Genomic DNA, 27,093 nt, shown 5'->3' with positions numbered 1-27,093 from the left:
GGTCTAGATGATGACTCTAATTCCATGTGTCTATTACTAAGTTGCCCTCTAATTAAATATCAGAGCCCTTTGGGAACACTCACTTATCCGCGTAAGCATTAATTGATTGACCTGGTTAAAGGTGAACCAAGATGTTCTGTTATGCTCATGCCGACAATGCTGTCATCCGTTCAAAACAGACGGAAGCTAATTAATAACATAATATGTGCAAATGTTCATTAGACTCAAACAAAAACCTTCGTACTAACAAAATGCTGCTACAACAAAGGAGTTCCTGAAAAAAAATAAGATTATGGTGTTTAGTCAAATCTTTCTTGTGTAATTCATTTGACGTACTGCCTTGCCTATGCGGTCTAGACGTGCCCCTAAAATTCTCTAGTGCCAGTCAAGTTGAATACTCCGGTGTATATCTGAATAAGAACATGTAAACACAGTACATTCAACTTGACTGCAGACATTGGGACGTCTTTTTTTTTTTTGTGAAAAACTTTTTATTGTATATATAAATTGGCACAAGTGCAGCATACAGTACACAGAAACATTATATCCCGACATCTGCGGTTTTTCAGTAATTGGCACAGTGACATTACATGCATCGTAGCAGTGGACAACTTCCCATCCATTAAGTTCCCGCCTCCCCGTCATTTCCATCTTCAGATTCCCCCTCCGCCCGCATCTCAGGAGGCTCGCAGATATATCCCCTGAATTTATTCCAAGCCCCCCAAACTCTGCTCCACTTCTTAGGACATCCTCGATGGATGAAAACTGTCCTTTCGGCCATCATAGCAGTATCTAGATCTCCACACCATGCAGTGAGTGTTGGTGATTCTCCCGCACCCCACTTTTGTGCGATGTTGCGCTTTATCATTATCCCTAGTGTGGCCCACTCCTGCGTTGGGAGCGTAAGATCGTTTGGCTCCCACACGTTTAGCAAGCATCTCCTGGGATCCGGCGTTAATGACACCTCTACCGCCTGTGATATGGTCCTCATTACTTTTACCCAGTATTCCCTGATCTTAGCACACTCCCACACCGTATGAAAGAATGTGCCTTCCTCCCCACAGCGTCTCAGGCAGTATGGGTGCGGCGCTGACCCTATTTTGTGAAGTGTGTGTCTTGTGTAGTAGGTTCTATGTAAGATTCTATGTAAGATTGTTGTAAGATATGTAAGATAATGTTGTTTGGCAGACATGCACAACTATGGGACAACAGCTGGTGGCCCACAACATTAGGCACCCCCCCCTAGCCCGACTTTGACGGCCAGGAATTTAGGGGTGTCACTAGATAACACCTTAAGTATGAAAACCCACGTATCCATAATCTGTGGTAAAGGCTTTGCATTACTGAAAATGCTAAGAAGAGTCTTTCCGTGGATTCCTATGGAATGCAGAAAGATCTTGGTCCAGTCTCTATTAATGAGTAGGCTGGACTATGGAAACTCCTTGTTTGTCGGAATGAGTGACTATCTCTTTTCCAAACTACAGGTTGTACAAAACGCTGCAGCCAAGGCAATATGCAACAAAAGAAAATACGACTCAGCCAAGAGCTGTATGAGAGAATTACACTGGCTGCCAATGAGACAAAGAGCTATCTTTAAGCTACTGTGCATAACGCATAAAACACTGCATAATATAGGCCCCTGTATTCTAAAAAATAAAGTCAAAATCTACGTCCCATCTAGGAATCTATGTTCCCAAACTACTGCTAGAGCCAGAACCACACGCGTGAAAACTGCAAAGATGGGCGGGCGAGCCTTCTCCCACTTGGCGGCAACCAGTTGGAGTGAGCTGCCTGTGAACCTTAGATTAACAAAGAGCTACCTGTCCTTCAGGAAGCAGTTAAAAACATTTCTCTTCCCTAAACCAGACTAAAACTTACCATCTCGTGCTTACTTCTCACTACTTCTTCACTGCCACTGTAGCGCCGTGATATCCTACCTGGGATGATTTTTTGCGCTCTATAAGTACCTTTAACATTAACATTAACATTTTAAGCTGTACTAATTTAAGTTTAGAGGGTATTTCCACCTCCCGCGGGGAGGCCAGTGCCTCCCGCCATTCAGAATCATCGAAGTCGCCCAAGTCCCGGGGCCACCTCTCCCTGAGCGCCACATGTGGGTCGGGTAAATTGTTTACCAATTTTCGGTAGGTAAAGGAGGTCGCCCGCTTCGGCATGTAGTCTGTCAGCAGCCTATCCTCCAGAGGGATGGCCTCCGGAACCTCAGTGCTGGACAGCAAGACCGCCTGCAATGCAAGTTTTATTTGCAGGTATCGAAAGAGTTCTGAGGGTGCTAATTCATACTGCGTTCGAAGGCGCTCAAAGGGTATAACCTCCCCCCTGTGCCACATGTCCCCCACCGTGGATTTACCAATTGCGTCTCATTTGTCAAAGCCTTTGTACAGTATTAGGCCTCCCAAACGTTGTGTATTCCACAAAGGGGCGAGTTGGGTTATCATTCCCTTCCAGCCCTGTTTAGCGTGAGCTTCATGCCATACTGCGATGATGTTTTAACAACCGAAGTATCGCTTACCCTCGGGCCGGCATACAAGCTGATGCGTCGTTCATTTGACTTCGATGATCGCTGCCATTTTGGTGCTCTATTTAACCCTCACAGGTTTTTTTTATTTTTCATGTCACTTGTGTACACCTGGTATTAACTCCACATACAGGTGGTGACAAGCAACGACAGTCTTCCTTCTATGGTTCCACCTCCAAGGAGGGATAAGTAGAATAGCCAAAACGGCAGCGACCATAGATGTCGAACCAGCGACGTATGAGATGTTTGCTGGTCCTAAGGGTAAGCGATCCTTTGGTTCTTTAAACATCATTGCAGTACTCCTGCCCTTGCAGGATATAATGTGAGATTTTTCTGATTTTTATCAATTTGATTTGTCATTATTTTGGTTGTAGGGCATGCATTCATCATACATTGTATATGCACATTTGAGACCATATGGATGAAGCGGTATTATTAAAAGACATCCCGATGTCTGTAGTCAAGTTGAACATATCGTCCAGTTTTGGTACTTCTAAATCAGTGCTTGAAATGGAAAAATTAAAGTGCAGGTACTCTGTATCAGAGTACCTGCTTGTTTCTGAGAAGTGCTGGTACTCTCCAATTAAAAGTATTACTTCTCTTTTGAGTAGTGCTGGTACTCTCCCTTTCAAAATAAAAAAAGTGGCGGTACTCAGTACTGGAATTTATCGGACCATTTAAAGCATTTTTCTAAATGCTTTACGCTTGTTCATTCGAGTAAGCTTGAGTGCTCTGTGCCACTGCTACCCAGGACTGAGCAATGGTTTTATTAAAGAAACCTAACTGGGCGGTATAAAGATTGTGACTTTATTTATTACATAGTGAGGTCTTTCAACCACACCACATAATAATCCACTTTCTTGCACTAAGGTAGCTTCCATTTTCTTTTAAAGACCTGCTCCCACCCACAGAAGAGATATCCAGTTTTTATAAATTCAAAGGAGATTGACATGTAGGAGAACCAAGATTACAGTAACTTTAAATTGCTTATTGTAGTAATGTCTCTTAAGTTAGTCCATCACCTCTCCAGTTAAATGACCCCCTCTCCAACCACGTGACTGTCTTGAAAATGTTCTAGGCTCCAGCCAAAGGCAGTGAAATGAATACTAAGGTGATGAACTGGCTGGATGACAACGGGACAAATCCCGAGAGTGGATGGCGGTGTCCATTCTCATGATGCCATACATTTAATATCCCAGCACTTAAATTACTAGTGGATCTGGTTCTAGTTCCTTCCATTGATGAGACTTCCCAGTGGTTAGAGGGGCTACAAGAAATTGCCACAGATTGGTTATTTGTGTTTGTTTGGCTTACAGTAAAAATATATGGGGAAAAAGTAAACTACAAAAAAGTCTGTTCAGTTCTCTGCTGAAAACAAATTAAAGGAAAAACCTAGGGGTACCAAAAGAAAAGTTAGGATGTTGTCCCTTATAGGGACAAATGTAAGTATTGGTAGCAGGAGCAGTGGAGCATCCTCGTAAGTATGGCTGGGGTGGTGGTCAGGGGGAATAGTAAGGGTTTTTTAGAATTCAGGGAATGCTAGTGTTCAGGGTAGTACATAATTGGTAGGTTATAGGGTTTTGTTGCATTAAGAGATAGTAGGGGGATTTTAGTGTTCAGGTCGGTGCATGACTGGCGTAAGGGGTTTTTAGCGTTTAGGGATGGATAGCACTAAGGTTTTATTAGCATTCAGGGAAGAGTAGCATTAATGGTGTTTTTTTGTTTTTATTAGGGCTCAAGGATAGGTAATGTAAATGGGTAATAAGGCATTCTAGGAAGTGTAGTGCTAACTGGTTGGAAGAGTTTTTTAGGTTGCATTGAATGATATCAATAAGGGGAATAAGGATTTTTAGGTTTGGGGAATTGTAGCATTAAGTCTCATTAGTTGTTTTTAGGGTTCAGGCAAAGGTATGTAAAGGGGGGGAAGTAAGGAGCTTTTATGATTCAGGGAATGGTACATATAACGGCTAATAAAGGGTTGTTAGAGTTTAGGAATTGGTACCGGTGAAGATTAATTAGGGCTTATAGGATTCAGGGATGTGTGGCATTAGGGGTAGTAAGGGTTTTTAAGGGTTAATGGATGGGAAGCATTAAAGGATGCTAAACGGATATTAGGGGACTGTTATATAAATGGATGTAAAAAAATTACTTTAAAAATATCTTTGTGGAACTGTAGGTAATAATTAAGAACACAACATTATTACCTCCACAATTTCAACCCTATTTTATTGTAGACATTCTGTTAAATGTATTTTGATGCCTCCTTCACTAAGTCTGAGTCTTATTAAAACAAGAACTGTTGGTAATGACTGTAATAAAACTAACTGGCGCTTTGTTCTTTGTATTTTTCAGCTTCCATCATCATCAACATGGGGTCAGCAAGCCAGCACAACAGGCATATCAGCATCCCAGTCTTCGCTGTCATTGTCAGAAATCCAGAAATTGGAGGAGGAACGAGAAAGACAGCTGCAAGAGGAGGTTTGTTTTTATTATAAAGTACTGCCCTCGTGAACTGTATTCCATTTTTTCAATATACACTGTTTTTATTTGATAGTTTTAACAATGTTGGATAAATATTCCTTGTTGGTTTTTTGTGCTGCATAGTGCTTAAACTATTGGCTGTAAAAAGCGAGCCACAGTGTTATGTTGTAATATAGAAATCCTTTTGTGCCCTATTTGTGTGTAGGTGTCCGGTATGGAAGAGAGCTTTGTGTTTTATGTTTCGATTGATAGCACTGTGGCCTCATTCTTCTGTCCCCTTATTTCACAGCAGGCACGGCAACAAAGGGAGCTTATGAAGAGCCTCTATCAACATCAACAGCAGCAGCAGCAACAGCAAAAACTTTCAGGCTGGGGTCATATCCCTAAAGGGACAGAAAACACAAAGTCTTTGCTTGAAATTCAGAAAGAGGAGGCCAAACAGATGCAGAAACACAAGCAAGAAAACCGCTCCCATGGTACCAGCTGTGTCAGCGCTGCTGCTGATACTACCAGCACAACCACCACAGTGAGTAGTGATAGAACCAAAGAAACGTTGCAGAGACCTAGACACAATTTTCCAAAGGCCCACTTGTTTATTCTTCTTTCATGTCGGTTGTCCTACACCCTCTTACCTCGAATGTCCCCCTTTCATTTACTATTACCTATTCTCCGACTCATTCTTTGCATTCAGTTTCCTGTCCTCTGTATATGGGACCATGCACGTGGTGTTAATTGCTGGTTTAGAAGGGAATATATGTGCACAGTATTAAAGCGAATTCCCTGACTTATCATTGCCTTGATTTTCCAAAGTAGATGCCAACACTTTAATAATTGGTGAAGCTGCTGACTTTAATTGATTGACAACAGTGTTATTTTTTATTTAATTTTAGAAATTATCGTTCTTTTTCAGATAACATCATGTGTATTTGTAAAGCACACGTCCACCCAGAAGGCTACTTTGGCTCTGAATAAGAGATGTTTGTTACCCAACTCAGTGGTACTCATTTCAGTGGTCTCAGAAGGGTGAAATGCTGAGTGAATCAGCCGGGATTTAAACCTGTTACCAAGAGGTCAAACACAGGCCCCTACAGAGGAGGCATTAGTCTAGTAAGCTACCAAACCCGGATAGGTGTTAGGGTCCCTAACACATGCTACTTATGTTGAACTATAGGAAGTTGACTGTTCGCAGGTGCTATCCTCTGTATGAATGAGTATCCTCTAGGTACCACACGGGATCCGATACACAATTACCCAGCAATATCTTTCAGGTGCTGCCAGCTATGAAACACCAGTCACTGCTTCATCCACTCACCATATAACTATGTTAGGCTATGTAAGGCACGTCTGCTAGAGATTTCAAGCTGCAGATTCCTTGCCGTCTAATACTCCCCAGGTGTCAATCGGCTCATCCGTACTAGAAGTGACATGTGCAGGGCCTATATAGGCTACACTCCAGTGCCCTGACATTTGTTTTCTTTCCACGGCATCAACGCAGACCCAGGGAGAGGAGCCTGTGCCTACATTTTAGACTACTAAAAAAAAAAAAATTGTTGACCTATTTCGGGCTGGCCCGCAACTCCAAGACCTGTGAGGACTGCAAAGTCACGAACAGGTGTGATCCCTGAAGCTCCTGGTCGCCGAATGTCAGTTGACTGTGCCGCTCCGGGTCCCAGTTGTGTGGGATGTCCAGAGTCAGTTTACAGGCTGTGCACTTCATTTCTGGAGCGCCTTTGGACTCTATTGGTTTTGGCCGGTGCTACCACTGGTTTTCTGCCAGCTTTCCACCCTCGGCGCAAGTCAACCCCCCTGGATCAGGTGCTGGATCCGGACCATCACCAGTTGTGGGACCATCACGTTCCCCGAAGCCAGTTCCATTGATGTCGTTCCCATTGGCACCAGCCCCATCATCACCCCTGACTCTGATATGGAGCCAGATAGGAGTCGACAAACGTCTATTTCAGCGCCAACCTGAACTTAACCTTCCAAGTCTGAACCAGGTCTTCTTGTTTCGCCAGCCCCTGTGAAGTGTACAATTGGGGAGGATCCTTAATGCTTCTAAAACACCATAGAAGAACCAGAGGACAACTGGTATGAGGACAATGGCCTAGTCTCTCCTCGTAGTATGGCTATGGAGCAAGGGGCTACCTCTGCAATGGTGGTGGTGAGGGTGGCTGAGGTCCTAGACCTTACATTGCCCTTAGTGGCAGTCAAGATGAAAGCCTTGACTGAGAGCTTCAGCCCGTTGTCGCCCCCACGGAACCTCTCCTCCCTTTTAATGTAGCCCTCACCGATCTCCTGCCTGGGGTAAGGCCCAAGACCTGCAAAGGGCCTCCTGTACACAGGACAATTCCCACCGCCATTGCCCTGCTCCCGGGGACCCAGCTTTCCTCACCCAGCACCCCACCCAGGAGAGCCTGGTTGTCTAGGCCTCCACCTCCAAAGTTAACTCTGCCATGTTCCCTTCTATACAACCGGATAGGGAATCCAAGAGGCTTGGATACACCTGGCTGAAATCTACTGTTTTTTCCTCAGGAAGACCCAGTTGGTGGAACAGCCTTTCTAATTTTCTTAGCAGGACAATTAGGAGGAGGTTTCGTAAGGCCTCTTTTCCTTTTACCATTAGTGATGGATAAACCCGTTAAGAGCGCTTTCCCATTAATGGTGGAGGCTGCCTTTGAGGGTTCAGAAAGTGGCGGCATGGCCACTGAAAGTATGGGTAACACATCCCCGTATCGCACCTTTGCCCTCCCTGAATTTTGAGAATTGTTGGCGGTAGGTCCCCTTCCTGCCCCCGCCCCCAGTAAGAGCCTCTTTTCAGTGAGGGCAGTCTCCTTTTCCAGGGCTGTTGTTGCCTTAGCCAGAAAGGTATCTAACTATGTCATGGTTACCGCCTCAGTAGAAAACGTCTTTTTCTTGTCTATTTTTGATCCAGGAATTTGGGGCGACGATATTAGAGGGAGGCCTGGCCCGCCTCCTCCAGGCTCCAACAGGTGTCGACGGGCCTGCCCTTGGCCCGGACTTCGCCCAAGTGCGGCCCGCAAATCGGTAACGCTGCTTTGTTTAAATTCACCTTCGGGCGCGCAGGTAGGCTGATAGGAGACCGGGGAGTTGAGGATATCGAGTCCTTTGCCCTGACCCGGTCTCTGCTGTGCAGGAACAGAGGCGCCGTTAACTCCCACAACAGACCTCAGTGTACACATTATCAATGTGCTGGTCAAGCCAAAGTAGTCAACAATTTCAGAGGCTTACTTTGTGGGTTTAGGGAAAGACTTCTTTTTGTATGATCACTCATCCTCCCTGCACAATGCCCTCAAGTTTTTGGACTGATGTTGCTGGTGTTTCCACTCTGTAATTCACTGGGCCCTGGTGTCCAGACCCAGTGCATATGCTCTGACCACTGAAGTAAATGTACAATTGGTAATACCTGATTGGCTTATTTAACTTACTATAATTCCCTAGTATATGGCCCGGGAGGTACCCAGGGCTAGTAAGTTAAATGTCACTAGTGGACTACAGCACTTAGTTGTGCCATCTCTGCAGTGACAAAGTGAAAACGGGATTATAGGCCTGCCACTGCAGCATAGTCGGACAGCTTGAAATCTGACATGACAAAATAAACCCTTTGCCAGGTCAAATCCTCCCTTTTTAATACTAACCCCTCTTCTCCCCCCCCGTCTTAGTAGCCCACGAGGCAGGGTGATTAATGTTAAAAGGAGAGGTATGTAAATTTTGTCTTTAACGTGCACTGATGGTGAAGACACGACATTCCCTTCTACTGTAGTAAGGCCAGTGGTCCCATTGGTTAACATGGGGTAATTAATCCTTACATTAATCCTGAGTCAGTGCGGTAATCGGATTTAAGGTAATGTTTAATAGAAAAGGTGACTTTAGAAAGTCACCACTTCTTGTCCAAACCTCTGGTAGCCTTTTCTGTCCGTCTGCAGCAGTTGTAACCCAAGACAAGTTGCTGCCCTCCTGCTAGGAAGTGTGAAGCGAACCCTGTAACAGGGAACAAAGAGAACTGCTGGTGAGAAGAGGTGTGCCCGCCTCAAGCAGGGTGACTACCGGGCGGGGCCAAAGACGACTCGGTGTCAGAGGCTACCGCCTAAGTGAGGCAAATAGCGATCACACCTTTGCCTGCCCGCTCCTTTGTGTAGACAGACAGCCTGGCATTTCCTCCAGAAGGGTAAAACCCATTGCAGAACTGGTTTTCCAGAAGGATTGTTAATTCTCCAGTATTGGGGTGTCTTTCATAGATTCACATGCTTTAATATTCCCCGTCGTCGAAGTGGGAGTCCCACGGTACATAACAGCAATGTAGCAATAACGTAACTATAGTATAGGTAAGAAAGAACTATAGAGTAGCATTGAATCAGAGCTTTATAGATTGATATGTTATAAAAGTGACAAGTTTTTCTAATTCATTGTGAATAGTCCAAACTCCAGCCAATCAGGCGCTAGCACCCTCCAGAATGTTCTCCTCAGAGGCTCAGGCCCTCAGATTTTGTACCGCACGTCGTGTGAAGGGGGTCTCCCTGAGCGCTGCTCAGTTTTTTCTCATTTTTCTTCTCAAACAAATATTTTTGTCAGGTCTTCAACCAAGAAGTCCCTCTTCAGACCCTGTGGGACATGTGGAAAACAGCGACTTCATTCTGAGGACCCTCATAAGAAGTGCATTTATTGCCTCTACCCTGAATAACAGGTAAAGGATTGTAAAATGTGCAGGACTTTCTCACAAAAGACCTTCAAGGACAGAGAGGGGTGTCTCCTTCTGTGGCTCCAGAAGTTGAAGACTATGGATCACCCCCTGTCAGATGTGGAAAGTGTTTCCTAGGTCCGGACTGCTTCATCCTTGAAGAGAGCCAGTGAGTTGGAGAAGGTTTCTCCTAAGACTAAGGTGGCGAAGAAACATCATGTTGTTAAGTATTCAGACCTGCCTTCAACATCCAAAGGGGTGTTTCCTGCCCCTCAGAGTCTGTCTTCACCCTCTACGCCCCCGTGATCTGACTCTCAGGCGTCCAAGAATCTATCTTAGCAGTTTTCGCCTAAAAACGGGCTATCTCGTCAACAAGCTCGTCGTCGCTCCCTCCGTCGACGAGGACTTCTGTCGTCGCTTCTACAATGACGACTTCAATTTCTTCGTCTATGATGCCAGCTATGATCCTGTTGTCCGCTTCATCGCCGTCGACGTTGGTGTCTGTGAAGGTACGGCCTCTGTCGTCTACTGTGCCTTTGACTTCGTCGACGGCGCCTAACAAGCATAAGAAGCATTCGACGACGCGCACTTCATCGTTGACAAAAGGGTCAGCTTCGTCGACGATGGCTTCGTCGGCGGTGGCTTCGTCGGTGGTGGCTCAGCGGCAACATCTCTCGGCGACAGCGTCGACGGCTGCATCCATGGATCTAGTTCCTTTGAAGTCTACAGGTTGTCTGCTTCAACCCCGACAGTCTTCTTTGGATGCCTTGATGCCAATTCAAACTACTTCTCATCCTCCAGCAGAGCGGTTTTCTTCTGACGCTGGTGAAGATGATTCGGAGGAGGATGACCGGTTTCAGGCTGCTCGCAGTCCCTCTGAACGTCTGATTAAATGTCAGGATTTTGATGACGACCAGGAGTATGAGGATTTTTCAGACCGTACCAACCAACCAGCACCGGATTTTCCCATGGCGCAAATGCCTGTGTCCCTTATTTCCAACCTTCAATTCATGCTGGTTGATTATTACCCTCGTTTTCCAAATTCAGTCCAGGCCTCTCCATCTCCAGAGGTGCCTCTTCCACCTCCTCTCACTGCAGAACCGCTTTCCACGCCTTCTACATCGTCATCACGATTACAACACCAGGTCACACCTCATGTCATTGAGGAGGATAATGAAGATGATGACAGAGAGGAGGGTGAGCTGGATGATAGATCCCTCCTCGCGGAATGGGACAATTATCAGATTCCAACATGTTCCCCCACCACTCCAGCTCCTCTTGATTCTCCACCGGTGGACTTCATGTCCTCATGGAAAGGGCAGCAAAGAGATTTCACCTCCCTATGGTTACTAGAGAAGAGGATTGTTTCTTGTATGACTTTAAAGATCAGCCACAGAAACAAGTACGGTCTTTTCCCATCATCGATTTTATTTGGCAAGAGGGTCTCAAGCTCATGCAGAACCCTAATTCCATTCCTGCTGTCCTGCCACGACTGGATAAAAATTACAAGCCCCTACAAATTTGCCTGCTTGTCTTATTGCACAGCCGAAGCCTGATTCCATTATTGCTCAGGCAGCTCAACGTCGTGCCCGAAATCACTTGTCTCCATTATTGGCTCCTCCGGACCGTGAGGGAAGACTCCTTGATGCTATTGGTAAAAAGTTCTCCACTATGGCGGCAACTACAGTTCGGGCGGGCCATTCTTTAGCTATCCTCGGCCGTTATGACCGACAAATGTGGTCAGACATTGCTTTCCTTGTAGATTTAATACCTGAACCTTCGAAGGCTGAAGCGCTGAAAATTCTTCAAGAAGGGGAAAGGATTTCCTCGGAGATTATTGATTGTGCTATTGATGTATCTTCTACTGGTTTTCGAGAAATTGCAGGCGCGGCAGTCCTCCGGCGGCAGGGCTGGTTAAAAGTCACTTCTTTCTGTCGAGGTGCAGATGAAGATATTGGAAATGCCTTATGACGGTCAATCACTGTTTGGCCAATACATTAATGATGCCCTTCAGACGATCAAGAAGGACACCGACACTGCTCGTGCTCTCGGCACTCTTCAATTTAAAAAACAGCCTTTTCGGGATGCGAGGGGTCGTGGCTCCTCCTCTTCCTTTCGGGGAGGTTCCAATCAGTACCGACAGTACAACTCTTTTCAAGGCCAACATTTTTACTCCTCCAAGAATCAACAATCGTACAGACAACCGCCGGCGGCCTCTTACAGGCAGTACAGAGGTAAATCCTCTTATAGAGGACGGGATTCCTCCAAGAAACAATGACTTTTTCCATCTGCCATCCTTGCCACTTCCCACCCTCTCAAAGGTTGGAGGTCGAATCTCCCGCTTTTACTCCACATGGTCATTGATTACTACCGATCAATGGGTTCTGGATATTGTGCGCAGGGGGCATGCTTTAGAGTTTGTGAAGATCCCTCCCAATTCTCCACCCAGAGGTCCTCCTCCTGCCCATCTAAAGGCACTTTTGGGTCAACTCACAATCTTGTTGAGAAAAGGCGCGATCAAAGTGATTCTGAGACTACAAAGGGGCAGAGGATTCTATTTGAGGTTCTTCCTTATACAGAAAAAGTCGGGAGAATGGCGCCCCATTCTGGACCTTCGCTCCCTCAACAAATACCTCAAAAAGCAAACATTCTGAATGTTGTCTCTCCAGGAGGTGCGTCCTTTACTATTCCAGGAAGAGTACATGACCACACTGGACCTCCAAGATGCCTATTTTCATATCCCGATCCTGCTCAGACACAGAAAATTCCTCCGATTCAAAGTGGCTGGGAGAGATTTCCAATTCAAAGTTCTTCCTTTTGGCCCTCGCTCTGCGCCCCGAGTGTTTACAAAGGTCCTAGCACCGGTGGCAGCTTATCTTCGTCTACAAGGAGTACACATTTTTCCCTATCTCGACGACTGCCTTCTAAAGGCAGGGTCGTTCGAACTGGCATCCCGACACACTCTACTTTGTAGGTCCCTCTTCCAGTCTCTGGGTCTTGCGTTCAACCTGGAAAAGTCTCACTTTGTTCCCGCTCAACTCAGGACGTTCTTATGGGCCATCTTAGACACCAAACTGGCAAAAGCCTTTATGTCTCATGAAAGGCGTCAACGACTTTGAAACCTAGCGACCTCCCTCCGGTTAAAAAAGTCTGTTTCTGTTCAGCAGTTGAAGTCTTTCCTAGGGATGTTGTCCTCTTGCATTTCACTAGTTCCTCACTGCCGCCTTAAAATGAGACCCGTCCAGGAGGAACTCTACAAACAATGGGCTCAAGTTTCAGGATCCTTCAACGATATGATCAAGGTCACATGTCGGATGAAGACGGCTCTGTTCTGGTGGTCTCTCGAAACAAACTTCTCTTCCGGTCGTCCATTTCTGGTGGACACTCCAAGTTTCACTCTCACAACAGACGCATCTCTGAAAGGGTGGGAGCGCACCTTCAGGGCCGGTTCTGATCCGCCCACTTCCGGATCTTTTGACAATGGATCAGGGACAGGTTAGTCATCCCGATCCGGCATCTCTTCGTTAAGCGGCATGGTACCTGAGCACTATGAGTTTGCCAACTTAAACATTCCTTCGGACTGCAGAGAAGTTCTTGCTAAGGCTAGGGTAGCCTCCACTTTGAAGACATACAAACTCAAATGGAAATGATTCTGTCTGTGGTGTGACGCTGCTCAAGTAACACCCTGTTCATTCTACATCAGATCAACTTTTGCCTTTCTTTTTACATCTAGCAAAATCAGGCCTCTCGCATTCCACTCTTAAAGTTTTTCTAGCAGCAATCAAGATTTCGACAGGATGGTTCCACCTCTCTTTACTCCTCCAGAGTAATTCAGCAGTTCTTCAAGGGTCTTTTTCGGATGTTTCCCCCAATTCGTCGACCGCCTCCTCCTTGGCATTTAAACGTTGTATTGGCACAACTCATGAAGCCCCCATTTGAGCCAATCCATAAGGTCGACCTCAAGTTTGTTACTTGGAAGACTTCGCTGCTGTTGGCTCTCACTTCTTCACGTCGAGTCAGTGACATACAGGCTTTTACTACGAAACCGCCTTTTCTTCAATTCACCAAGGAGACTGTCTTGCTCCGCACCAATCCGGCCTTTATCCCCAAAGTGCCATCTGATTTCCATCTTAATGAGCCGGTCATTTTAAAAACGTTTTTCCATAATCCTCAAACAGCAGAGAGGACACTCCATTCTTTAGATGTCAAAAGATGTCTGAAATGTTATCTTCAAAGGACGGCTACTCTCCGTAAGACTGATTAACTTTTTGTAGCCTACGGACGGATGCGAAAGGGGCATCCAGTCACCAAACAGACTATTGCACGCTGGATATCTACTGCAATTGCTTTTTGCCATCAGCAAGCTGGGAAGCCACTTACTGCTACTGTTCGAGCGCATTCTACCAGAAAAGTTTCCTCTACTACTGTGCTGTTTGCTGGTGTACCTCTTCAACACATCTGCAGAGCTGCAACATGGTCCAGCAGGCACACCTTTACCAAGCACTACTGTCTGGAAGCTGCTGACAACCCTGACACAGCCGTGGGGCATGCGGTCCTACGTAATCTCTTTATATAAGGTGAGCCTCTGTTGCTTCCCTCCTCCTGTATACAAGGTACTGTTTTTCTCTATGCATCAGTATCTCTATCATACTGTGTTTTGTGATTGGTTTATATGTACCTTGCTTATCTTGGTATCACTGCTAACTACTCTTATTCAAGCATGTGAATCTATGAAAGACACCCCAATACTGGAGAAGAACAAAAGTTACTTACCTGTAAACTGTGGTTCTCCAGTATTGGTGTCTTTCATAGATTCACATGCGACCCACCCTCCTCTCCTCAGAGGCTCTCCTCTTCTGCTTGACTCTGTTGTCACTCTTGTGCTATGAAAATCTGAGGGCCTGAGCCTCTGAGGAGAACATTCTGAAGGGTGCTAGCGCCTGATTGGCTGGAGTTTGGACTATTCACAATGACTTTGATATGTTATAAAAGTGACAGGTTTTTCTATCTGTAAAGCTCTATGATTCAATGCTACTCTATGGTTCTTTCTTACCTATACTATGGTTATGTTATTGCTACTTTGCTATGTTATGTACCGTGGGACTCCCACTTAGACGACTGGGAATATTCAAGCATGTAAATCTATGAAGGACACCAATACTGGAGAAACACAGTTTACAGGTAAGTAACTTTTGTTCTTATGCTGGGTACACCCCAAGGGTATGCCCAGGAATCCTCACAGGGAAAGAAGACTTGTTATCATGGAATGAGGTAGAGAATGGTATCCTGGGATTTTTGGGGGGGCAGACCCCAGAAGGTGATGTAAAGTGGGAAGGATTGCCTTGTGTGAACTATTGCCCCATTGGCTAGTGAGTCCTCTACTCCTACAAACTAGCAGATGGCATAAAAGTGGCATCCAGACCCACTGTCCTCACTATTGGACTGGCAAGGCAGGAGAAATTTGCCCTGCTGCTCCCTGGACCCAGCAAAGAGAGGCTGCACCAAAGACTGGACTACACCTGCTTTACCCATGTGCCCCGCATAGAGGACTGTGCCTGCTGTGCCCACTCATGGAATAGAGCTCTACTTGTGCCAGGATCGAAGAAGTGATTCCAAATGCTAGTTGGCTAGCCTTCTGTTAAGCTTCAGGACCAGCAGAAGCTAAGAATCTCTGCACTCCTCGAGAGCCCGGCTGACCAGGAACGCCAGTCTTTTGCTGGACACTGAAGTGCCCGACGTACCCCTAAACTGTGGGACCCATAGCCGAGGTCAAAGGGAACTTGGCTCCCCAAAGAAAAGGATTTACTTACCTCTAAGGGACCACTGAGACCGCTGTAACCAGGGACCAGTGGCAACTGGGCCTGCACAGGACACCCCAGCCCTAATGTGGGAGCTTGAATCTTGAGGCTGGAGATGACCTACGCTTGTATATACCAGGATGGCCAAGGAACACTCACCCAATCTCTTCAGCATCTCTTCAACATTCTCTGCATCATCAGCATTCTCTGCATTCTATCATCCCCAGCATCGGAACCGGCTCTTGGCTAGACAACGGTAAAAGAAGAAAAGTACCCTGAAGACTGTAAGACTGCTAGACCTGACAAGTAACTGTCTCTCTAGACCTAAGTGGTCCCTGTGACTGCCCCCCAACCCATTGTGCCCCGTAGTAAAGAGAAGTAGCCATACTAGCTGCCTGGCTACTAACTACATAAACTTCTTACAATGTATTGCATTTCTTAAAAGAGTATTACAGTGATTTACTAACCTCTGGAAATTCATATCTCCGGGTTCCCCCAATAGAATTTTGTTGTTTTGGTGGCTATTTTAGGATAAGAATATACTCTATTTTAATACATTGGTGTTAGATTTTTATTACATTGTGTTTCTTATTTATTAACTGTTTTCTGCCTCTTTTTGTAAGGTTTTCTACCGATGTCGCTGATTTTTTTTTTTTTAAATTTTTTTTTTTAACTCTGATAGTGTACTGAGGCTTGCTAACCAGACCTCAGTGGTGGTGCCCTGAACTGGGTGTGTATGTTTGATTGGCTTATACCCAATAAGCTAACTTACTTGCAAGTCCCTGGTATATGATATCCAAGGCCTGTAACTTATAGGGTCACACCAGGGACTGCAACACTGATAGTGTCACCCTGGGTTAAACATGGCTCCCAGTCTTCCACTGTAGACTGGCAGGGCAGTCTTCCCTTTTTAATATATGTAAGTCACCTCTAAGGTAGGCCTATCGAACCTGAAAGCAGGGTGCTGTGTATTAAAAAGTGGAATATGTCTTTTTAGGTCTCGCCTAGCGACGCAACGCATGCATTGCTCGCTTGCGAGACTATTGTCGCCGGTTTTGCTTTGAAAGCGAGGTGGAAGCTCCACCCATGCTTCTTATTGGCGCGCGTTAGAAATCCTTGCCTTTTATTGCAAGGGAGGCATGTTTGTTCCCTCCCTGTCTCCTGTTTGTCGTGCCTGCCCGGATAGGAGATGTGTTCGCGCACGGCGTCTGTTTTGCTGACGGCTGACTACACAGGGCTTTGTTAATTAGGGGTTATATGTATCTGTTTCACTGTGGGATTTTGCTGCATCTCGCGAGTGGCGTTTTAAATATGTCACACGCCATGCAGCACTTCGTTTATGACTTCCTTTATTGTGTGCGAGGTAAGCTCTGAATCTTAGCTTGTTTAAAGATACACTGGCAAATCTCTGCCACCAGCTGGGGATAATTCTTTTAACATTGTAATAACACGTTTTCCCCTGTTCCGAACTGCAAAACTCAGGATATTGTATATATCACTACTGCCCCCTTGTACTAAAGGGAGACTCCCTCCTGAAGGACACTAGGGCCTTCGTTATCAGTGTCTCGTTAAAATCACAACTATTCCCATGTCCCAGTAATTCGGAGGTGGGAAATTAGTGGGAGCTACATCAATTTTGGAATGTGTGGAAATCAGTGCAGGCGTGCTGAGCTCAACGGGCGGGGTTGTGGGGGAAGAAGGGGCGGACTCGGAAGGGAACGCGTGGAAAGTGTTGATGTAAGAGTTGTGCGCCGCTGTGCCTTCTATTCCCAATCTCGCTGCACTTACAGTGATATTTTTTTGGGTTGTGTGTTGAGTTCACTTCTGACGCAAATCATCATTGGCCCATAAATTAACACAACTAATGCAGGTGGATAAGTCTGTGCGCTGTATTCACGTAATACGACCGGGATGCCACGTACTGACAAGCCATAAACCTATGTCACTCAGTGTATCCTTCAAAATGGATTGTGCCTTGCTTAAAAAAACACATACCGCCTAACATTCAGCATGTGACGCAGTTCTATACAACATAAAATACTATACTACGCTAACGCATCACGCAGTTTGGGAATCAAATATGTCGTATGAAAGCTCATTGGAACGTGGTTGTGAAATCCAGCTCTTCCTGTGACCGGGCAGAAACTTAGAATCAAGAGCTATGTACCCTAATCTAAAATCAAATTAATGACGCCATTAATACACGTCCTTCATTACCGCTTGCAAAGTGCCCCTTTAGTTGCAGAGATATCAATATTATTGGCCGATTTGAGTGGCGGGGCATTTGTCCAGCAAACTGAGATGACGTCTCATATCAGAAAGGAAATATGTTCTGTATTTACATATCAACATATAATACTGGAGAATCACTCCTGAAGGGACACTAAGGCCTTTGTTACCAGTGTCTCGTTGAAATCCCAACTATTCCCATGTCCCAGTAATTCGGAGGTGGGAAATTAGTGGGAACTACATCATTTTGGGGATGTGTGGAAATCAGTGTTTCTGCAACAATTCCTGCATATTTTACACTGGAGTTTTACAGCAGTCGAAATCTTCGGGTGACACACACACACTCAATGCATAATTCCGATGGGCGCGGTGCAAGACCCAGGGGAACTTGATGACATTTTTGAGGGCCTTGCTTCTTAAAAAGCTCTTGGATTTTTCACTACCCTAGTTCATCATTGACCAGCACCACCGACTCTCACATCGTTCGATCACTACTGCCATGACGGGAGACTCCACACCATTTCCCTACTCTTTCCATAGTTTCCACCTTCTCACGTCTCCTTTGTATCCTCCTCTGCACTCAGTTTGTAAATGTTGTACTTTTAATATTTTTGATTAGCCACATACCTCCAAATCAGCGCTTCTCTAAAAAACAGATTCCTTCCTCTACGGGCCCTGGGTTCAGCCTCACCCTCTCCACACTGGATTCTACTCATTTTGCTACCGTGTTTCTTTCAGTTGTCTGTTCCACACACTGCACTCGTACGTATACACTGTACTTTTAGGCCCTCAGTGCAAGTGGACGGATCTGAGCGCTTGTAATATCGCCAACAAAAGCCAGAACATCTGGTAGTGCGCTCTCCCTAAGATCCAGAGGGTGCAAGCCCATGGGGTGCGATCCTGCCCCCACGAAGGAAAACCTGCAACAGTTGTCACTACGAAATGTACAAGTAAAGTCAGAGCACAAAATACCTTTAGTTAGTAGCTAACCCTGGGCACTTTGTCAGGTTCTGGAACACTTGACTGCTTTTGTCTCCCAAAAAATTGTGTGATACCCATTTTCACTGCTTTAAGGGCATCATTCTGTGGGAACAAAGTATAACAAGCATTTGCAATGCAATAGGTCTCGCATTTATACGAGTTTACGCTATTGGCATTGTAAATAACAATGCCTTTTATGTATGCTTTAAAAACAAACAAAAAAAACGCATTGTTACTTGCAATGTAATTAGCTCAAACTCGCGTAAATGCGAGACCAATTGCATTGCAAATCCTTGTTTACATGCTTCAACAGGAAAAACCAATATTTGTAGTTTTTACTATGGAAACGACTAGTAGCCCCATTTGCAAGTGCAGATTTGCAGTCTGCCACATCAGCCCTGCTAACGTCTGTCTGGGACTACTAAAGTTGATCTGTAAAGTATCAAATAACTCATTACATTAAGCCCGACTTGATGCCCGGATTCAAAATTTATGTAACTAGATGCAGTGTGCAGCTTTTACAAAGTTGCCACTTTGTTTCCCAAAGTGTCCTGTACCCATTTATGGTTGCACATGTGGTCTGTTCTTGAGACTGCTTTCTGCCCTCCTGGGGAGGACAAGCAAACGACTCCCAGCAAAAGACACAATAGAAGCCTGCACTGGGGAGGTGTATTACCTGTTACTGGCCGGAAGCCACACGGGTGTTGGCCCAAAAGGAGAGCTTCAAAGGAGAAGCCACCTTTGAGTGGCAAATGGGAAACACTTGGGAGAGGGGCTGCTCTATTGTTCAGGCAGGCCGGCCAGCACTGGGGACAACGAAGGGAAAGCAGTTGTCAATCTGTTTTTCAGGGGCATGTAGTAGCCCCCTTGGGGGCCACAACTCTGGGTTGGGCCTGTGCACTTTACACACCGAGAGAGGAGTTCTGGCATCTTGAGTCAGCAGAATAGAGAATTCTGGGATAGCCTAATTCCATTCATCGCAGTAAGTGGTCATCAGGTGGGAGGTAACCTAGTAACCCACACACTACTGACCGCATTCCTACCCTGAGGGCATTTTCAAGGCATAAAAAGGGCACCCAAAACTCGTTTAACGGGAGAAGAGGACCAAAGGAAAACTGCCCTGCTGTTCCAAGGACCCGGCAAAGACCAGCAGCACTGACGTGGACTACACCTGTTGAACCTGGTGGCTAGCAAAGGAGAAGGAACTGTACCTGCTGTGTCCTACTCATGGAGAAGTCGACTCCTGAGCCCAGGCTAAGTAAGACTCCAAGGGTCAATTGGCTGATGACCTGTTCACAGCACAATGCCACAACAGATGAAAAATCCTACTGGGGTGAGTTGGTAGCTCATACCTTCAAATCATCGCTCCTCGCTGCTGTGCAGCACTAGGAACTAGGACCGGACGATAAAAAGTTGCTCCCAGGTCTGCTGGACCCATGAGAGTTGTCCGATTGCACTTTGGTCACCCGGATGGCAAGTTATCGCCTAAGGAAGGAACCGGTGTGACTGCGATACTGGGAGACTGGTAGCCCAGTGGTGACTGGACTCCTGCCAGGCCTCGGAGGACTTCAAGGGATGTCCACCCCTGTGGCCAGAAAGGCCTGACCAAACCTGTGGACTGAGGAGTAGCTGCAGGGAGACCCTGTTGACTGCACCGCATCCTGTATACCTTGCATCAGGATCACTTCCATAAGAGTCTATGACAAGGAGGTACAATGGCTACTATTGGAACTGACTAACGATTGCTTCTAATCGATTCATTCTTGCAGATCATGAAAGTGATTACAAGCACCAAAAGAGTAAATAGTAGATACAGTTCTACCATGGTACTAAAACGGTGTATATATGCAGGCGAATAAAACAAGGTAGTAATCACGAGAACTCCTACTATGCAAACCCTACTCTGCGTGTACCTAGAGTTTGTGTGTAGGTATGAAGCCAAGAAACCCCCACTAGGACGATCCAGCACCATTACCTGGCAGAGAATGTAGGACTCCGTCTTGATCACGAACTGGACACCCCTCACAGAGATGTATGTCAGACCGCTGAATGGTGAAGTCTCAACATACAGGGACCCTCAGTGTCAGCTGAAGTGCCTCCTCTGCTAATCCTATGAGATGCTGATTATTTATAATGAAAAGCATCCTTGCGATGTACGTAGATTAGCAATATTATGGCTATGTAGATAGCCCTGTCGCCCCTTGGATGAAGATAGAACAACATTTGTGCATAAAGGCCTTGTACTTGGTGTTAGAGGTATCATGATAATGTTATGCGAAGCTAGATTTGTAAACAGAAGTAGTTTCAGAGAAATTAATCCAACATTGTCACACAAGTGAATATGTGCAAAAGGTCACAGCAGTAATGTTACTGTGCAAAAGAGGACAATGTAAGAAAATGTGCAGCTTTGCTACATGGGCCTAACCTGGGCACATAACAAAGGTAACTGTTTCCGAGGGCTTTGCTGGTCTCCGACTGACTCCTTGCCAGGGTTATTCGCCTAAAGTAACTCTAAGTAATTACATTGATAAATATCAAAGTTTCTCTTGAAAAAGTTTATACGTGTCAAGTTTTTTAAATTGCTAATACTACTTGTTTGCAGTTAAATGACAAAATATGCATATTTGCCATACCTTGAAAAATCGGCAGCTCTTGAACCCTCCAGTGGATCTTTTTTTGTGTTTTTTTTTTTTTTGGTGTCTACAATTACATGAAAATACAATCCTTTTTTAGAAATTGTTGGATTTCTTGAGTGTTTCGTGTATTTCTTCTTTAATTGTTTCGGTGCTGTTTAAATACTTTACAATTGTTCATTTGAGCAAGCCCGACTGCTCCGAGCCACAACTACACAGGGTTGAGCTAAGGAGTTCATAAACTAAACTTACTGGACCTAAAGGGGTTGCGAAGTGTAAGAAACTGTGAGGTCGCACAACGACACCATATAATACATCCCATTTCTTCACAGTCTTCGTGACTCCTTGATCAACTGTTTAGGTCGCCCCTATAGGTGGGTTTTCTAAAAGGTGTGCGATATTGGTTTCTTCCCACACCGTTTATAGTACTTTAGTATGAATTGAATTTTATGTTTTCCTTCCTTATAGCTTCAACATTCCAACCTGTGCAGTTTGTTGGTTTACCTACTTAGAAGATGACAATAACTTCGGCCCCTAGAATCATCATAATTACAGGCTTGTGGTAAAACTGCAAGATACTAGCAGCAGGAAATCAAAACACTGAAGAGCATTTTCTCCTGCTATTATGAAAGTATTGAATGTATGTCGCTTAGATAAGTTTATTATCTTCATGGGTCTCCTGAAAAAATTTCTTGCCCAGTAGCAGCTTCACATGTTATAGGCCCTCTACTTATCGGCCATCATAAAATCTGATCATTTCACCTAGCTCTCACCTCTCATTTGGCAGCCTATCAATGCCCTTCCACGGAAAAAATGTCTTGTGTAAAACTCATCTATCTTAACACTCAGAAATACCTGACCCTGAATCTGGGTCCCAGGTTACTTGGAAGGAAGAAGACTGTCCAGATCTTTTACAAGAAATGCTTCAAGGATCTGAAATGCCTTGCATGCTCTCATAAAAAAGCACAACTTTTTTTTATTCAGAACACGTCTGATAAACTTGTTCATAAAGACTAGTTGGTGTTCCCCCGGACAATTTCTTTGTATTCTGAATCCATTTGCATCATTGTTGCCTAATTCTAAAAGCGTATTCTCCTCTTGTGCTACAGGATGAAGTTGTATGTTGCTCTCTGTGCTCATAATTGTAACTGAGATTTCCTGCCAAATAAATCCGATCATCAGCTTGAAACTCTAGGGCAACTCCGGATGACTTCATTGTTCTCCGATTACATACACTGTTTTATACTGCTGGACCATTTCTGTATTTGAGCACAGACACAATGTATTATTTTATAGGTTTTTTGGCTACTGGTTCAATTACTTGCTTTCGTAATCAAGGTCAACTTTTTGTGCACTTCAATATGCACTGCCACTAAACTAATGTTTATGCTTCTACCACGTAAACCATTGTAAACCCTGGTATACTTGTTTATAAACTGTATTGTGTCGCCATGATGTAAAGTCAGCTTAAGATAAGGCTACATTTGAATTATGCTTCCTTGTACCTTGCCACCAATATCTTCCATTGTAAACTGTGCCTTGTTCAGAGTTATGAAAAAATGTCATGATTGGGTCTGCACTATATGGAACGCTTATAATTGGAACACAAAAGAAATCCCTTACCTTAGTTTTGTCCTCCTTTTCCACACTTTCTTACATTTTTTTTATTTCTGATCAGCCTTCCAGCATTCAAACCAATGTTGGGAGTTCCGTCTGGGGAACTATAAATACAAGTCCCACCAGCCAGTGGACCTCTGACTCCTCCAGCAGCATATGGAGCAACTCAGACAGTAAAAACTCCAATTTGGGCTTCTGGGACGATGCTGCAAAGGATGTTGGGCCACGTAACTCTGCCAACAGAAACAAGACTAAGAATAACTGCAGCTTAAGGTAAAGATGCTTTCTCTGAGGTTATTGTATGTTTCATTTGAAAAAACGTCCTCCTTTCCTTTTTTTATATTCCATGCCCTAGTTGCAAGTGATTATGTTCCCTTCCCTAAATGTTTGCTATAGAAAGTATTCTCTAACCTGTGCCTTCGCCTATAATTCCTTTATTTTTTTTCTTTTACTGTGTTTTTGTGTTTCTGGTTATTACTTCTAACCGCAGGTCCTCACATTTAAAATACTCCCAGGTGCCAGACTATAGCTGGAGAAGTTTTCTGGCAATTCAGTTGTGTGCCTGTAGGTAACACTGCGGGGCTCCATGGTGACGTCATAATACTATGGAAGTCAATAAAGTGATGTAAAGGAGCATACACATCTATACAATTAAACTGTAAGGTACAATCAGTTCGATGCATGTGGGCTGCTGAATTCATATCTGTGCATAGATCGCCGCCTAGTGTTGGGTCCGGATGTTTGCACGTTGTTGTCCTGGAAGAGTCTTCGAAGTATCCTGAGATAGGTGACTCCTCCCCTGGACCACAGTGCGCATGGGCATCCTCTCCATCCTCAGATAGTTTTTTTCCGCCATTGGGTTCGGATGTGCTTATCTTGACTCAAGTTAGGGAAAACTTTTTTCAGGCCAAAAGGCCTTTAGTTCGTGTCGGTACTGTTCCCGATAGGTATCGACGGTTACTTGTTAGTTTACTGATTTCAACAACAACTCTTTCGCATCATATTCGACCATCGACCCCACATCGACGATGGAATCGAGGACACCATTCAAGCGGTGTCCTGTTTGCAATGCGAAATATCCCCATGTCGACGTCCACCCGGTGTGCAACAAATGCCTTTCACCGGATCACGACGAATCCACATGTATGGCCTGTGCCCGATTCCGATCCAAAAAGACTCTCCGGAATCGACGAGCAGCGAGACTTGAAGCGCAGCAAGCGGCACCGGCCCCGACCAACATCTTCAGCGCCGAGGACGAGGATGTGGAAGGCGTGGAGAACCTACCCTCCAGCCCCGCTTCCGAACACGATTCCGGATCGGAAGACATCGAAGAACAACTCTTTCACAGGGATGAAGCCGACACCGAGGTAGGAGACTACGATGAGGCCTTAGGGGCCGAAGAAAGTAGCTCCGGTGACGAGCACGGCCTACCCGTACAGACGGAGGATATCCCAGTGTGTCAGTCTATGGCTCCAGTCGAGGGATCGCCTTCGGGCCTTACCCAAGACCTATCCCGCAGTTCTTCGGCCCCGCCCTCGGGCCCGGCCTCGGACATTCAGCGACAGCCATTAGTACCCAAAACGACTGGTTTCCCTTCCTCGAAACCAAAACCAAAAGTCGTATCGGTTCCACAGAAACCGAAACTGAAAGTGACACTGGTCGGATCGAAGCCCACTACACCTTCGGCGCCAGCCAAACCCGTCGGCACCGACCGCACCAAACGAGACTTCGGTGCCGAACTCGCAGAAGCCGACGTCGGCGCCGACACACGGAAAAAGGCCATCGGTACCACCAAACCGCCTCGGCACCCGGCACCGAAACAATCGGCTCCGGCCACGAAGGTCAAGATGGCCGCTGCGTCGCACACCACTTCCAAAGCAGCACCTAAGGCCCAATCATCGACGCCGTCGACGGCTACTACCTCTCCTCGACTCGATGACCCCGTGGCCCCGGAGAAGTCCACGTCTGCCTCTACAGAACCGCTCGGCGCCAAAGAACCGTCGGCGTTCCAGGTGCGACAAGTTGCAGCGTCCTTGCAACGCATCAAAGAAAAGGCAGCCCTCCAGAACACGTCGGGTTCCGAGCCGAAAAAAGCTCAAAAAGCTTCTCCTGCAACACCCGACATCACTTTTGGCCTGCCGCCATCCACGGCGCCCAAAATGTTTGAAATCAGAACACGTGTCACCCAAACTAGGATCACACCTGCCGACCGCTCTCCTATGGAGACGTCACCGTCCCACATCATCGATGCCGACACCAGCAAAATTATGCTCCACAAGCGGAGAATATCTTCCGAGCGAGCTTTGGACTCCTACCGGATCCCGCTAAAGAAAAAGCTGCCAGCAGATTCGGAACCAGTTCTTTACGAACGTCTCCATACCTCCTACCTAGATCCACAGCCCTTCTCTCCGACACCCTCTGAAACCGACGTTTTGGAGGACTACATGGGTGACGACGTCCCCTACCCCAAAGAGATGCACCCTGAAGGCCAACAGGACCCTGACCAGGCTTGGGATGACCCTGTAGACCCGGGTGCACCTATGGATACACAGGACACGCAGCTATATGGCGCGAAAACGTCTCCCACAGAGGACACTGCCGCATTCAACGCCCTCATTGAACGTGCTGCGGCCAATCATGGTGTGCAACTCCACTCTGACACAATCGAGGACGATTTTCTAATGGATACTTTCGCATCCTCAGAAAGGAATATCAAAACTCTACCCATGTTGAAAGGTGTCCTCAAACCAGCAAAGGACATTTTCAAAGAACCCACCAGGGCAAGAGTAATAAACCCCAGGATCGACAAAAAATATAGGTCGGCGCCTGGAGACCCTACGTACATTAGAGGCCAGTTGCCTCTGGATTCCATCGTAGTCGCTAATGCTCGCAAACGGGCGCACTCGCAGACAACTGGGGATGCTCCACCCCCGGACAAAGAGTCCAAGGTGCTAGAGACCTCCGGCAAACGGGTTGCAGCCCAGGCAGCTAACATATGGCGTATTGCCAATACCCAGGCGCTCCTAGCTCGCTACGATCGCGCACACTATGACACATTAGAAACCCTACTCCAACATCTCCCTGACCAATACAAAGAGGGAGCAGAGATCCTCATCAGGGAGGGACAACACTGGATGCCGCAGATACAGCTGCCAGAGCAATAAACACCAGCGTCATGCTACGACGACACGCCTGGTTACGAATCTCCGGATTCAAACCTGAGGTTCAAAATAACATCCTCAATCAGCCGGTCAACCCCGACTACTTATTCGGACCAGAAGTTGACACGACACTAGAAAAAATAAAAAAGGACACAGACACTGCGAAGTCCATGGGGGCTCTCCAAACGCAGACCTTTCGGAGTGGCTCCTTTCGTCGCCCCGGAAATAGAGGAGCAGGTAGAGGACAGGGGTCACAGCAAACCTACAACAAGGGCAACACACAAAGTACCTACGATAAAAACACCCGGGGTGGTTATCGTGGCTCCAGCACAAAGGGCAGATGACGCGGATACGGCAATACCAGGTCCTCCCCCAAGAACAAACAGTGACGCCCTCTCCCTTCCTCCCGACCACATAACACCTGTCGGAGGAAGGCTACAAAGGTTCCTGTCCACGTGGAACAACATCACCACGGACAGGTGGGTCAAAGATATTATCAAACCCGGTTACTGCCTAGAATTAACCTCCACTCCACCCACAATACCGCCAAAACACCGTCCTATGTCCTCAGAGCACTTAGCGCTATTACAGCAGGAAGTGCTAAGTATGCTGAAAAAAGGCGCAATAGAGGTCGTACCCGTCCACGAGCAAGGTACGGGGGTGTACTCCCTGTACTACTTAATACCAAAAAAGGACGGGTCACTCAGACCTATACTAGACCTGAGACCCCTCAACCTCTACATTCTCTCAGAGCATTTCCACATGCTCACCCTACAACAAGTCCTCCCGCTGCTCAAACAGGGAGACTTCCTGGCCACGCTAGACCTCAAAGATGCGTATTTCCACATACCCATTCACCCCTCACACAGAAAATATCTCAGGTTCACTATTCAAGGGCAGCACTACCAATTCAAGGTTCTTCCCTTCGGCGTGACAACAGCACCCAGAGTTTTCACAAAGT

General features: G+C 46.0%; 1 protein-coding gene across 3 annotated transcripts in view; it reads left to right on the top strand.

Moving 5' to 3' along the window:
• The window catches only part of GIGYF2 (GRB10 interacting GYF protein 2), a 1,663,629-nt gene that overhangs the window by 1,448,681 nt on the left and 187,855 nt on the right, over window positions 1-27,093 (top strand). For 2 of the 3 annotated variants that reach the window (XM_085634698.1, XM_085634697.1), the window contains exons 23-25: window positions 4,889-5,014; window positions 5,307-5,543; window positions 23,033-23,244. In XM_085634698.1, the coding sequence (XP_085490824.1) occupies window positions 4,889-5,014; window positions 5,307-5,543; window positions 23,033-23,244 (575 nt within the window). The remainder of the gene's footprint in view (window positions 1-4,888; window positions 5,015-5,306; window positions 5,544-23,032; window positions 23,245-27,093) is intronic. The other variant, XM_085634699.1, reaches the window with a different exon arrangement.

This window comes from Triturus cristatus, chromosome 11, assembly GCF_964204655.1.
Source record: "Triturus cristatus chromosome 11, aTriCri1.1, whole genome shotgun sequence".
Classification (NCBI taxonomy): Eukaryota; Metazoa; Chordata; class Amphibia; order Caudata; family Salamandridae; genus Triturus; species Triturus cristatus.
The sequence above is the reverse complement of the archived record's forward strand: the minus strand, read 5'-3'. Positions and strand labels throughout refer to the sequence as shown.